Here is a 14,345-nt window from a genome sequence, read left to right on the forward strand (position 1 = left end):
GACCCATGGTTCCTTTTGAGAATATGCATAGAATCACTTTCTGAGTCCGTCCATGTATTTTTGTTAACAATGTCGCATTTATGATCCGAGTTTTGTTGAAATCGGTTCAGATTTATATATAGCTATAGTTTCGTTCTCTCTTTCCATTTTTGTAACCTTCACCACACTGTTGTACAGGGTATTATGCCTTTAGGCAAATAAGCACATGGTTCCTTTTGAAAATATGCACAGAGTCACTTTCTGAGTTAGCGTAGCGTAATGAATTAGGTCTAGAATGATGTGTGTTAAGTTTCATGAAATCGGTTCAGATTAAGATATAGCTTCTATATCGTACCAAATGAAAAATTTAGTATCGGTTGCAGAAATTTGATTCCTAAACATGGATCAAAATTTCATTTTACTGGTCCTTTAAAAATGTGACATTTGTAACGATTCATCTGTTATATATACCCAAAGTGGTGAAGGGTATCATATAGTCGGCCCCGTTCGACTTTACTACTTTCCTTACTGGTTTTTACTTATAAATAAAATACGAATTGAACACATTTTATATACATACATAAAAATATTAATAATAATAATAGATACACAACTATTTTGGCTTATTTAATTTTGAACACAATTGTTTTCAGTATTTAGCACTGCTTTAATGTCTTTATTCTCCTCCTTGCTTCCACTTTCTGTAGCTTTCGATGTCTTAGGGTATATTTCAATATTTGTTGAAAAATTATGAGTATACCACCAGCGATCAACATAAACACACACAACACATCCAGTGAATGGTATATGAAAAAACTGTAAATAAAAGCCATTAGATTATAAGCCTATCTATCTCCATTTGACGGCAACCTTAAACAAACCTCATATTCCGCACTGGCGATTGTAAGTGTGACACATCCTTGTGCTTCATTACATATTCTGCCCAATAAATTGCTGTGTCCATCGGTTTTGTCATCTGATCCAATAACAATTGACTTTTCTCATGGATTTTTCTTTTGTATTTGTCATTGTTTATAATGGCCATTATGGCCTGGTAGAGTTTATCTGCCGTTATCGTTTCGAGCGGTAAACGTACAGCATAGCCATCCGATTCGGCTTTGGCTGCATTTACATCGTGGTCACAGAATACGGGCAGCATGACCATAGGCACCGCATGATAAATGGCTTCGTACATGCTAAGCAGACCACCATGTGTGACGAAAGCCTTCAACTTCCGGTGGCCTAATATGTCCTGTTGCGGCAACCAACCACTCAAACGAACATTCCTGCTGATGCCGCTCATATTTTGATGAGGCCCATTGGGCAATATTGGCGCTCTCAACTGGGCACCGGTTGTAGTGCCATTTCCATCCCACTTCCAAAGAACATGATATTGTGGTAAACGCGAAAATACTTCGATGAGCATGTGACGGAACTCTTCGGGCATATTTGCTGCCCTCACCGATGAGCCCATTGAGAAAAATATCACACCCGCCGGAGCTGTTTCCATGAACTGCTCCAGGTCTTGCGGTAATTTGCCAGCAGGCCTGCAGTGTAGACAAGCAATTTCGATAACGTTCGGATAGTAGGGGCGGGCGTATGTTATGCTGGCATGACCGTTCTGCAGGATGATGGAGACGTTGCGCATCAATGCATAAGGATGAGGTATGCTGGTGCTAAAGTGTTGCATTAGAACTGCATGCACCTGATTGCTATAGAACTGTTGTTGTAGAAAGAAACGAGATGAATAATCAGAAAATGTTTTTTTTTTTTAGTATTCAATTGTCAAATTGATATTATGAACTAAATTGAATTGATTGGAAAATCTCCACATCGATTTGACAGTGTTTATGTATTTTTGGAAAAATTTCGTCAAACTCACGGGGAACTAAATTCTTCAGGGGCTATAAAGCTAAATGTACAAACTGCATGTATGAAAATTGAAAATTTCGTTTGATTTGTTTGTATGACGATTTTTGGAGAAAAAAATTAACCAGTAAGGAAACGGGATAGAGCCGAATATGAAATACCTTACACAACTATAGCAATAGACTAAAGGAGTTCCTAACATTCTTATTGTAAACTATAAATACATACACCGATTTATACCAAGCCTAAACCAGTAAGGAAAATTTGTAAGGCGCAGATAAATACCGATGTAAACCAAGTACAACGTCCTTCTCTAAAAATGTTGGTCGTATAGGTACAATAACCTGTCGACGGAGAAAAATACCATCGAAAGAAAAAAATATAGCTCAAGTTTTCAATTTCACACACCTTATATGGGATGGAAGAACTATTAAAGCCTCTTAATCATAGTGTGTATGCGATATTTATCTGATTTTGTACACAACATGATTTTTGATATAGAAAACAACTCCGCATCATAAATATCGAAATTTGAACAGATTGTTATACTTACTTCAGTAATCGGCTTAACTTTGGGTATTTAGTGTACCATTTACTTAAAAGTGGACGAAAATATATACGGGAGCTATATCTGAATCTGAAGCGATTTCAGCAAAACTTTTCACACATTTGGTTATACTAACCTCAGTACTTTGTGCAAAATGTTATACCAATCGGCCATATTTCGGGCCTTATGGTCGGGATGCACCATTTACTTAAAATCGGACGAAACTATATATCGGGGCCATATCCAAATTTAAAGCTATTTTCCCAATTTCAGTAAGTTTCGACCTGGGGCCAAATGAATGAGATGTGCCAAATTATTTACAATTTTACATAAACAGACATACGGATGGAAGGACGGATCTCGTCTTCTTTGGCCTGTTACAAACAAATGCACAAATACATAATACCCTTTACCACAGTGTGGTGAAGCGTATAAAATAGCGCCCGAAATTTTAGGGGTACCATTAAATAGGGGCAACCTGAAAAATTGAACAAAATATTCACCAATGCACTATGGTTTTTTTACGTTTGGTTTGTATACATTTTTTATGCTCCCAAGATGACCTACCAATTTTCATATGATTTGGGGCCCTATTTCATATAGCTTACATATAGCCGATCTGGCCGATTTGCCCAAACTTTTTTGTTTCTGAAGCTATTGAAGTGAAATTTGGTTTGTATAATTTTTTTATGCTCCCAAGATGACCTACCAATTTTCATATGATTTGGTACACTATTTCACATAACTGCATATAGCAAAAAGTTTGTTCCTTACTTCGGCTATATTTCCATTACTGTCTGCTTTATTCAAAACAAAGGCCATGTCTTTGTCGTTGGATATTTTGGATGAAATCGTAGCAGCATGGACTACCAACAACGTTGCATGGTTATTTTGTGAAGCAACTTCGGAGACTAATTTCCCTTTTAGTCTAGGTCCAGCATCTTCATAATTTAATTTTGGGCGACCTATTTTGTTTGGGAAACTTACTGCTCATCCATTACTATAATTATACTTTTGCTAAGCCATTTTGAATGTTTAGTTTTAAATCGCTCTAATTTACGGTTGAACTTTGGCAATTTTTTTTTTATATAATTAACAAAATCTTTAACTTGTTTTGATATCAAAGGCATTTGGTCTTCATTTAAACTGATATTATTGATATTCTGTAACACATATTTCACAAGTACATCTTTTGAGCGATTTTTGATGCTCCAAATTTCAATAAACGCTGCATGGGCCTACACATGTTTATCAGTAAAAACTCGCGATGGCACAAAAAAAGAACAAAAAAGCCTAGTTACTCATTAATTAGCACACTTTTTTTAATAACTTGGCATTGACACCTTTTTGCAATGCTTTGCCACACTCCACGGAACATAGCTACAATTTATAGATTTTATATAAAGTTATACATAAACAAAACATTTCACAGTATTACAACAGACAAATATGACAAAAAGGACATCTCGTCTTAATTTTACATACCTGCACTAACGTTTTCCATAATTACACATTTTAATTTTTTCAATTTTGTCAAATTACAAGCACTCGAACTTAGCAGATTTTTACCGCCAGTTGTACCAAAACAATGTGACTTTCAAACTGCTGACTTTTAAAGCTCACCGGCAAAAAAGGGTTGCCACCCGCATTGATATTAAATGTTTTTTTCTAATATGGGTATCTACATTAAGAAAATCAGTTACATTTCAAAACATGAAAATAAAAACATTGACTTTATGTCAAAAAATCATACTTTTTACCCATAGTGCAATGCAAGTTATCTTTGGATTGGTTTTGTTTGTGAACTCTTTTATTTTTTCCATTCACTCCCAATAAGGTCGGTTATTTCACGAAAGGTGTCATTTTCTAAGAATTGGGTTCGGAAGCTTAAAAAGACGGGGCAGGGGTCTACGAAATATTCTATCGATTTGATGTCTTTTCCACCCGATCTACAATCTACTTCTTGTAACCTGCAGAATACCGATCAGTCAGCTGATTTCCTTTTTTTAGCATCAAGATTTGCTTCGTCTTATACTCATTTGGATCTCCCATAAACTTGTTGTATTTTCCCAGTCACCTCGCTATTTTGGATTTAATTGTTTTAGAGGTTATTTTTTATGGCTTGTTTACTATCTATCATTATATTTATTATACAACAGTTCAGACACTCAGTTATAGCTTGAACCTCCGCCTCTATTATCGTATTGTCATCTGGCACCAAGTGAAATTTCGGTTTTAGGTTCTTCAATGAAAATCCCATTTCCTGCTAGCCATCTGTTTAACATCGGTTACCAGGGGACATGTTTGTTAGTGTTCCGCTATCCCATGAGTCCCTGTATGGTATCATAGCTTCACACGTTGAGACTACTCTTAAAACTACTAATTAAGAATACGATTGTGTCTATTGATATGTTAGGATTGGTCTAATAACGCTCTTATATATCCAGTGTATCATCTTTGGATTAAAGTCTCATTTATGTGGGCTGGGTCTACCCTTTCCTGTGTGTGATCTTTCCATTTAAATGTTCTGTCTAGGATGACCCCCAGTTACTTAACTGTATATGATATGGTTATCACTTTGTTTTGAAAGATGGGTTCTTCATATGGTCCTATTTTTCTCTTTCTAGTGAAGAGAAATATCTCCGTCTTGGCCGGATTTATGTTAAGACCTCTCGGCCATGCCAAATAAGAAGCGATGTTTAATGTTTTCAGCAGTCCTACACAACAAATGAGTATTATTTCCCCTAAGAAATATTGTAACGTCGTCTGTATATGAAATTCCTCAATTGATAGTGGTAACCCTTGTCCCTGGTCCCAGAGGAATACAATTTCAGCCCGGCCAAACAACAATAAAAACCTCTCATCAATTGTAGGTAAAATATATGATCCAAATATATTATATTACCGAAGTGCCCGCTACTTTGATTGCGGAAAGGAAATACGAAACAAATAAATAAAATTGTATATGTAAATCATGAATACTGTACAATTAGTTGTACTATAATTCCGAATTCCACCTCTATTCGTACATTAAATATCACATTTAGTACTCTTCATACACACAAGCACTAATTTCCGAAATATCATTTTTATTTCCATAATACAGATCCAAAAGTGATCAGGATTCCAATTATATATTTTAACAAATACGTACAGGTTATACATTTTGTTCCATTCAGCAAATTATACCAGATTTGGAACCATGTACTGTACTTTTCGTACCCATATCCATAATTCTCAATCCTACACTCCTACAACTTTCACGATTTGAAATTGTACCAAATTTAGTACTTATCGAACCCATAAGTACGAATTTCCAAAACTACCTCAGTCATGCACTCCAATAATAATCTTAAGTCCACATTTAAGCATTCCAGCTCTATCCGTTCATCAACATCCAAATTTAGTATCATTTATTACTTTTCGTAGAAGTAAATAGGATTTTCCAGAACTATCTCAATTATGCACTCAAACATAATCATAAATTTCAAAATCCTACCCCATAGATCTAAATTGTACCCTATTTAGTACCATTTAGTACTTTTTGTACTTATAATTTCGAATTTCCAACACTACTATGGAGTCCAGCTCTATCCGTTCACACATAATCAAGTTGTACCAAATATAGCACCATTTAGTACACATAAGTACTATACTTCCATACATCAATTCTATACTCCAACCACAGCCATAATTCCAAATTTTAGGTTTCCATCTCTCTCCCTTGACCCAAATCCAAATTGTACCAAATCTAGAGTCGTTTAGTAGTTTTCGTACACAAAAATTCGAATTTCCAAAGCATTCTCTATAGCTCAATCCCAAACAGGAATCTTTATTCCAAAATTGTGGTTTTCACCAAAATCTAAATTAGTACCATTTAGAACACTCCAACAGTTATTTTAATTCCCAATTTCAGGACTCCAGTTCCATCTGTTCACCTAAATCTAACTTGTACCAAATTTAGTACCATTTAGTTATTTTCGTACATATAAGTACCAACTTCTAAAACCATTTCCATGCATAAATACCACTTCCCAACCTGTATTTCATATACAATTTCAAGATTCTAACTATATATCTTCAATATATACACAATTGCAACTAAATGTAGTATATTTCGTACACCTATGCGTCAAATTTCCAAAAACACTTTTGAACATCTTTCGAAATTTCCATCAGATCAGTGACTCACATTCAGAGTTTAAGCTCTTCCCGTTTGCTTAACACAAAGGGTACCATATTTAGTACATTTTAGTACTTTTCTTATTCTTCTCACATCAACAACAACCCACACTCAAAATGTTAAGCTTCTAGCTTCAGCCGTTTCGTCCGGGCGATCTGCCAGTCGTTCATTCACTCACTTAACACTATGCTCTTTTATATATTAGGATGGGGAAAATAAATCGATTATTTTTTCGGTAGATAGCTGTACTGATAGATTTGTCGTAAAGTATCGATCAAACAATTTCAGATTTATGCTCGTTGGAAGGGTGACATTTCGCAGTACAACTTGACACACGCTATGTGGCATGCTGCATTGTTCGAACTTTAATCAGACACCCGTTGATTATTTGGTGCACAATTAACATGAAGTCGGTCGAAAATAAATATGGAAGCTATGTCTGTATCCGCACCAATTTCAATTTGATACGTTGTGCAAAAGTTGTGTCAATCAGGCAAACATTAGGAGTTTGATGTATCATTTACTTAAAATCGAACGACAATGTATATGGGAGTTATATCTAAATCTATGCCGATTTCAAAGAAACGCCTGAGATTAATTTATATTAACATCAGTACATTTTACAACACGTTGCGTCAATCGGACGAAAATATATGTTTATTGGAGCTGCATGTATGTAGATCTAAACCTATTTCACAAATTTTGATATAAGGCTATACTAACCTCATCGATTTTATCGAAGCTTAACAAACATAACTCTAGACTTTATTCAGTACGCTATGCTAAATTTCGCGCAAATCTAAAAATATATAGGGACTTTAGGACACTATTTACATTAAATCAGACGAAAATATATATGGGAGCTATATCTACATCTGAACCGATTTTATCTTAACTTAACACACATCATTCTAGACTTTATTCAGTACGCTATGCCAAATTTCGCGCAAATCTAAAGATATGTATATTGGGACTTTGGGGCACCATTTACATTCAATCGGACGAAAATATATATGGAAGCTATATCTAAATTTGAACCGATTTTCTCCAATTTCAATAGGGTTCGTCCTTGGGCCAAATAAATGAGCTGTCCCAAATTTCAAATCAGATTATAAATGCGACCTGTACTTTGTTTACAATTTAACATCTACAGACGGACGGACATACATAAATCGACTTAAAAAGGGATTCTATGCATATTCCCAAAAGGAACCACGTGTCTATCTCGTTTCCTTTTGCCTGTTACAAACTTATGCACAAAGACATAATACCCTGTACCACAGGGCAATTAAATTTTTAGTCGATTTTGAATCAGTCGGTAAAAGTCGAAGATCGATTTTGAGCGTTTTTGACGAAATCGAAAAGTCTAAAAATCGACTTTTTGGTCAGATGCAAAAATCGAAAAAATTAAAATGTAGACTTTTGTGTTCGACTACGTATCCCTGACATAGACGGTATCGTTATAAATGATTTCGACCATATATTTTAAATGCCTATTTCATTGTGGAGGCATACAAAATTCAGCCCGCCCAAACCACATTAAAGAACTCTCGTCAAATGTAGTTAAAATATATGTTTCAAATATTTTATAGAACTTTGCTATGTTATTTGCATTCTGTTTAAACCGAATCCGAATTACAAATAACCCCTATACATGTTATGCCATATTTAAAATAAAATATTTGGGATATTCCGTAGTAGGTTTTGTTCCTTGTTTTCCTAGTTTCTAATTGTTCAAATTATTTTATATGTATTTAAAATATATGTCAACTCCCCATTTCATGTAATGTTCGATATTAAATACTTGAATAGCTGCAATTTAATTGTTCGATTGTCTTGTCCGAAATTTGATTCTATTTAATTATTATAATCTAGCAATGGAGTAAGGAAATTAAGTAAACTTGTTAAGGATGTTTCTAATGAAAATAGCCTTTATAAGAACATGGAACAATTTCGATACGGTTGCATTGCTTTGAAAGGATCTGCAGGAAAGCCCAAAGTGCACAATTAACATGAAGTCGGTCGAAAATAAATATGGAAGCTATGTCTGTATCCGCACCAATTTCAATTTGATACGTTGTGCAAAAGTTGTGTCAATCAGGCAAACATTAGGAGTTTTATGTATCATTTACTTAAAATCGAACGACAATGTATATGGGAGTTATATCTAAATCTATGCCGATTTCAAAGAAACGCCTGAGATTAATTTATATTAACATCAGTACATTTTACAACACGTTGCGTCAATCGGACGAAAATATATGTTTATTGGAGCTGCATGTATGTAGATCTAAACCGATTTCACAAATTTTGATATAAGGCTATACTAACCTCATCGATTTTATCGAAGCTTAACAAACATAACTCTAGACTTTATTCAGTACGCTATGCTAAATTTCGCGCAAATCTAAAAATATATAGGGACTTTAGGACACTATTTACATTAAATCAGACGAAAATATATATGGGAGCTATATCTACATCTGAACCGATTTTATCTTAACTTAACACACATCATTCTAGACTTTATTCAGTACGCTATGCCAAATTTCGCGCAAATCTAAAGATATGTATATTGGGACTTTGGGGCACCATTTACATTCAATCGGACGAAAATATATATGGAAGCTATATCTAAATTTGAACCGATTTTCTCCAATTTCAATAGGGTTCGTCCTTGGGCCAAATAAATGAGCTGTCCCAAATTTCAAATCAGATTATAAATGCGACCTGTACTTTGTTTACAATTTAACATCTACAGACGGACGGACATACATAAATCGACTTAAAAAGGGATTCTATGCATATTCCCAAAAGGAACCACGTGTCTATCTCGTTTCCTTTTGCCTGTTACAAACTTATGCACAAAGACATAATACCCTGTACCACAGGGCAATTAAATTTTTAGTCGATTTTGAATCAGTCGGTAAAAGTCGAAGATCGATTTTGAGCGTTTTTGACGAAATCGAAAAGTCTAAAAATCGACTTTTTGGTCAGATGCAAAAATCGAAAAAATTAAAATGTAGACTTTTGTGTTCGACTACGTATCCCTGACATAGACGGTATCGTTATAAATGATTTCGACCATATATTTTAAATGCCTATTTCATTGTGGAGGCATACAAAATTCAGCCCGCCCAAACCACATTAAAGAACTCTCGTCAAATGTAGTTAAAATATATGTTTCAAATATTTTATAGAACTTTGCTATGTTATTTGCATTCTGTTTAAACCGAATCCGAATTACAAATAACCCCTATACATGTTATGCCATATTTAAAATAAAATATTTGGGATATTCCGTAGTAGGTTTTGTCCCTTGTTTTCCTAGTTTCTAATTGTTCAAATTATTTTATATGTATTTAAAATATATGTCAACTCCCCATTTCATGTAATGTTCGATATTAAATACTTGAATAGCTGCAATTTAATTGTTCGATTGTCTTGTCCGAAATTTGATTCTATTTAATTATTATAATCTAGCAATGGAGTAAGGAAATTAAGTAAACTTGTTAAGGATGTTTCTAATGAAAATAGCCTTTATAAGAACATGGAACAATTTCGATACGGTTGCATTGCTTTGAAAGGATCTGCAGGAAAGCCCAAAACGAACAAGGAATGCAGTACCACAATTTAATTACATGTACATGTTTGTTGCACATACGAATTGGCACACAACCCGACACACATGAAGTTCCTTCGTGTGTGTGACAAAATGGAGTTAATATACAGACAATATTAGAGATGACAATTTCTGAAATTAATACACAAATTAACATTGACATTTCAAAGTAAAATCTCTTCCACGAATATTTTCAATACAAATCCTATACAGACTAAAGGTAAAATCCCAAATTGTAGTACTACATACATAAAGCTTAAATATTCCCTTTTGAGCCACTGTATACAAAGCCTCAACCATACACATACATATATCATGTCATACATTACCTTGTGCAATAAATCGGCCAATAGATGTGTCACATAATTCTCTATACGCTGCCACAGATTCATTGTCTCTGTTAATGCCGTAAAGACATGAGGCGTTACTGCGTATGCAATTGGATTTCCTGCCATTGCCAGACTTCCTGTATAGAAACCAACCGTATTGATAAACATGAACGGTAGACCCAAACGATGTACGATGCCCAAAGCACACTCCGGAAATGCACCATCAACAATGGCTAAATGGAATCTTTGTGTCAATAATTCATCAGTTACGGTAACTCCTGTGTGGTCATCGGATTCTAACAAACTGTTGCATGCCTATATTTTGTGTATGGGTACATGAATGGAATATGTATGTGTGCGTGTGTGTAAAAGAGAGAAGAATATGAAAAATACAATCACATGTTAATGATAGCATTAGATCGAGTAAAAATATAGGTGGGTAATTTGTCACCAAACTGTTGTAGATGAAAACATTTCGAAAAAGATAATTGCTGAATGTACTGTAGTTTAGGTGTAGGTAGATGTGCTCTGATTGAAATCAACAACGAGGAAAACATTTTAAAAAGTTTTGAAACTAGGAAACCATTGGTTAGATGATGAACATTCGAATATATTTTAACCTCGACATTTGTCAAATTTAGTTGTTATATCTATTATGTTTATACCCTCCAGTGTATTTGTATACCCTCCAGTTTGTTTTGCAGTTTTTAACACATCGAAATAATCATTATCGACTCTATAAAGTATATATATATATATATTTAATTAGCATTCCTAAAAAGATGACAGATGGGTGGGTTGATTGAGCCATCGATTGCTAGATTTGTACATTGATGTCCTCGCCATGATGCCACAGTGTCACATCCGATAGCTGTAAGTAAGTTTGGAAACACAACTACTTTACACTCGAGGACGACCTCAGATTTGATGTTACAGGATTTGATGGCTCTAAGACTATCTACAAAAATAGTCACCGGTTCAACGATCTCTGCATCTAGACTTTTAATCAATTCCGCTGCTTTCCAAATAGCGAAGATTTCAGCTTGGAAAACACTACAGTTGTTATCCAGCTTGTATGTAAGCTCAAGGCCTAGCCTTTCACAGTAAAAGGTACAGGGGCTGGCCCTGTACCTTCTTCCATCTTTGATCCGTCTGTATAAAAAGATAGACCATCCGGAGGAGCGTTACTACGGTTCTAGTCGTCTCTACTAGGGATAACGACATCTAAATCGTCAAATCTCAGGACTGGTGAGTTTTACGCGATGGTCCAATGTCATACCTAGTTCGTTCAGGATACATCTATGCACGTAGGTACAATTTCGCCATAGAATTTGTTCATGCAGCCTTAGGGCACTATGCGCTGCCTGACACTTAATGCTGAGATCCAGAGGCCTTAATTTCAGCATTCAGAGGCCTTAATTGGCGGTCTAGTTATTTAATTCCAGGCGGTTATTTGTACCTTGTCTAGTTTTCTGGATGTCGACTTGCGGCGCAAGCAGTGCCACCAAACAAGAGAACCATAGGAAAGGATTCAACCAGTGTATAGTCGATAGTTTTCGCCTCCAACTTTTCCCAATGGAGTTCTTGCATGCCTTTTGATTCGGGTTAGGCTTCGGATCACAAGTCAGCTTCAAACATTTCCGGAGGGAGATCGTGTCCATCCGAAGCTCATGATGAATAGCTAACAGGTAAGTTCTTTCGAACTTCCTTAAGAATTTCATCTTGTCTTGATGAGATGAAACTCCCTCTCCGAAAGCAAATTCGCATCTCGCCCTACGATACGATACGGCACGTTTATAGTTCCGACATTTGAATCGTTGTCCATTGCTGGGGCCTCGACAGATTCCACATCGCTCCAGTTGCGGTCTGCCTTTGAAGCTTATTGTCGGCATGTGCCAACACAAGACCAGTTGGAATCAGACTTGCATTCGGTCGGTCAACAGGGTCTAAACTTTCTTTGTTGATGCCACAGCAATCCTCCTCGTGGATATCACTAAGTGTCCCATGTAGGTCGTCCCCTCCCAGAACTACAGTCCTGTCCAATCAGTCGATAAATATATCCTCACATTGCGAATGATAATCACAGTGCTTCCTAAATATCAGCATACAACAAATTACCATGTTAAATTCGTTATCAAACTCTCTCTCTCTCTCTACACTAACCAATAGAAATCGGAACGAAGCAATTATTTTTGTAACGACAACAGGCAATAATGTTTGCTGCCCCAAACAGACACGACACACTGGAGCAATAATAGAAAGGCCGATACGCTGGAACATAAAATGGACAACTACGAACGAGTACAACGACCGTAAAACATCAGACACATATGAAAAAATTACCTCAGCTGGATATCGTAGTGCCTGCCAAACGGACACTGGACGTTTGTGGGCATAACGTGCCCCTACCAAATCCCAATCTGTGTAGTTCTGAATGTAATGGACCAAATGCATTGGTGTAATTTCCTTAAGGCCATCTATGTGAAAATCAGCTCTAAATCCACTGAGGAAAGTTACATGGTGTCCCCTTTAATTTGACAAAAGAACAAAGCACACGAGGATATCAGGGACAATGAAACAAACAAAAAATAAAGAGAGAGAGAGATATGATGCTGATTATGCACTTACTTTTCGATAAGTCCTTTGGCCAATTCCCAAAATGGTATTTTATGAGATTTTGTGCCACCCATTGTTATCATGAGAATGTGTTCGGCATTGCATAATTGTAATGAAATTAAAGTCATCATCAAAATCAAATTCATTTTTCGAATTTCTCTTTTTTAATTTTATTATTTTATAGATTGAGATTTAAAAAATGATAAATAAGGAAGACACGTCGTCGATATTCCAACCAGTTGATAGAAAATAGAATGGAAATTAAATCACACACAAATTTCCTAAGAGACAACGAAAACTTATCGACTCGAACTAAAGTTGATGACTATCTTCGTTACGCTTCGGCCATGTGGTATTTATTATTCCAGTCACGACACTTAACCGGACATAGTCGACAGGGATTAGATGTTACGTGTCTATTTAAGGAAGTATTATTTATAGATACATATCCACATATATGTATATGAGTATTTAAAGAAAATCAATTTTTTATACACACAAAATACCTTTGGTATGATGACGTTGGAAGTTTTGGAACAACAATTTAATTACAGGACAAATAATCCTCTCAAACTTGATGGGAATAATTGTGTGTATGTGTATTAGTTTGGATCGAAATAATAATGTATCTATGATTTGATGTTCTTTTGGGGAACATAAAGAGATAAACCAAGTAAGAAATCCTAGACAATAATATATTGAAACACCTTGATTGGAAAGAAGGAGATAACAAGTAAAAATGTCGCCAAGTTCGGCCTGATGGAACTTTTTTTATTCTAAATAGTCTTCCAGTATGTTGATTATTTGAAACAAGAAATACCAAATGACAGACATCTAGACACCAAAAGACAAAACATAAGGAGGACATTTGTATGGGAGCAATGTAAAAACATGTATGAAATAAGAGTTTAATACACAAGTAATCCGGAGTGCCAAATTACATCCATTCTAGGCTAATGCCTTCAAAATACGGAAAATGGGCTTTCAATCTTCTAGAAAAAATGTTTTCACCCTACGAGAATTTCGACTGCCAAAGTACTGTCAATTCAATGGGTTAATTTGGTTAAAACTTTCAAAATAAGTTAAATGTGACAGATAACTTTATATGGGGGTTATACAAACATGTAGACCGACATTGACAATTTTTAGTATGATAACTTCACATTCAATGAGAGCTCAAAATATCAAATTACAACCTAA

General features: G+C 35.3%; 1 protein-coding gene across 1 annotated transcript; it reads right to left on the bottom strand.

Annotated features, from left to right (window-relative positions):
• Positions 1-635: 635 nt before the first annotated feature.
• Positions 636-13,219, bottom strand: LOC133328477 (UDP-glucuronosyltransferase 2A1-like). Its single transcript, XM_061537042.1, has 5 exons — positions 13,158-13,219; positions 12,873-13,056; positions 10,530-10,844; positions 861-1,699; positions 636-795 (listed from the first exon to the last, which is right to left on the bottom strand). Exons 1-5 carry the CDS (start codon positions 13,217-13,219, stop codon positions 636-638), a joined length of 1,560 nt encoding a protein of 519 aa, XP_061393026.1.
• Between the last annotated feature and the right edge of the window lie 1,126 nt (positions 13,220-14,345).

The sequence above is a fragment of the Musca vetustissima genome, unplaced genomic scaffold, assembly GCF_032173495.1.
Source record: "Musca vetustissima isolate MV318-11 ecotype Yass unplaced genomic scaffold, APGP_CSIRO_Mvet_v1 utg102651, whole genome shotgun sequence".
Classification (NCBI taxonomy): Eukaryota; Metazoa; Arthropoda; class Insecta; order Diptera; family Muscidae; genus Musca; species Musca vetustissima.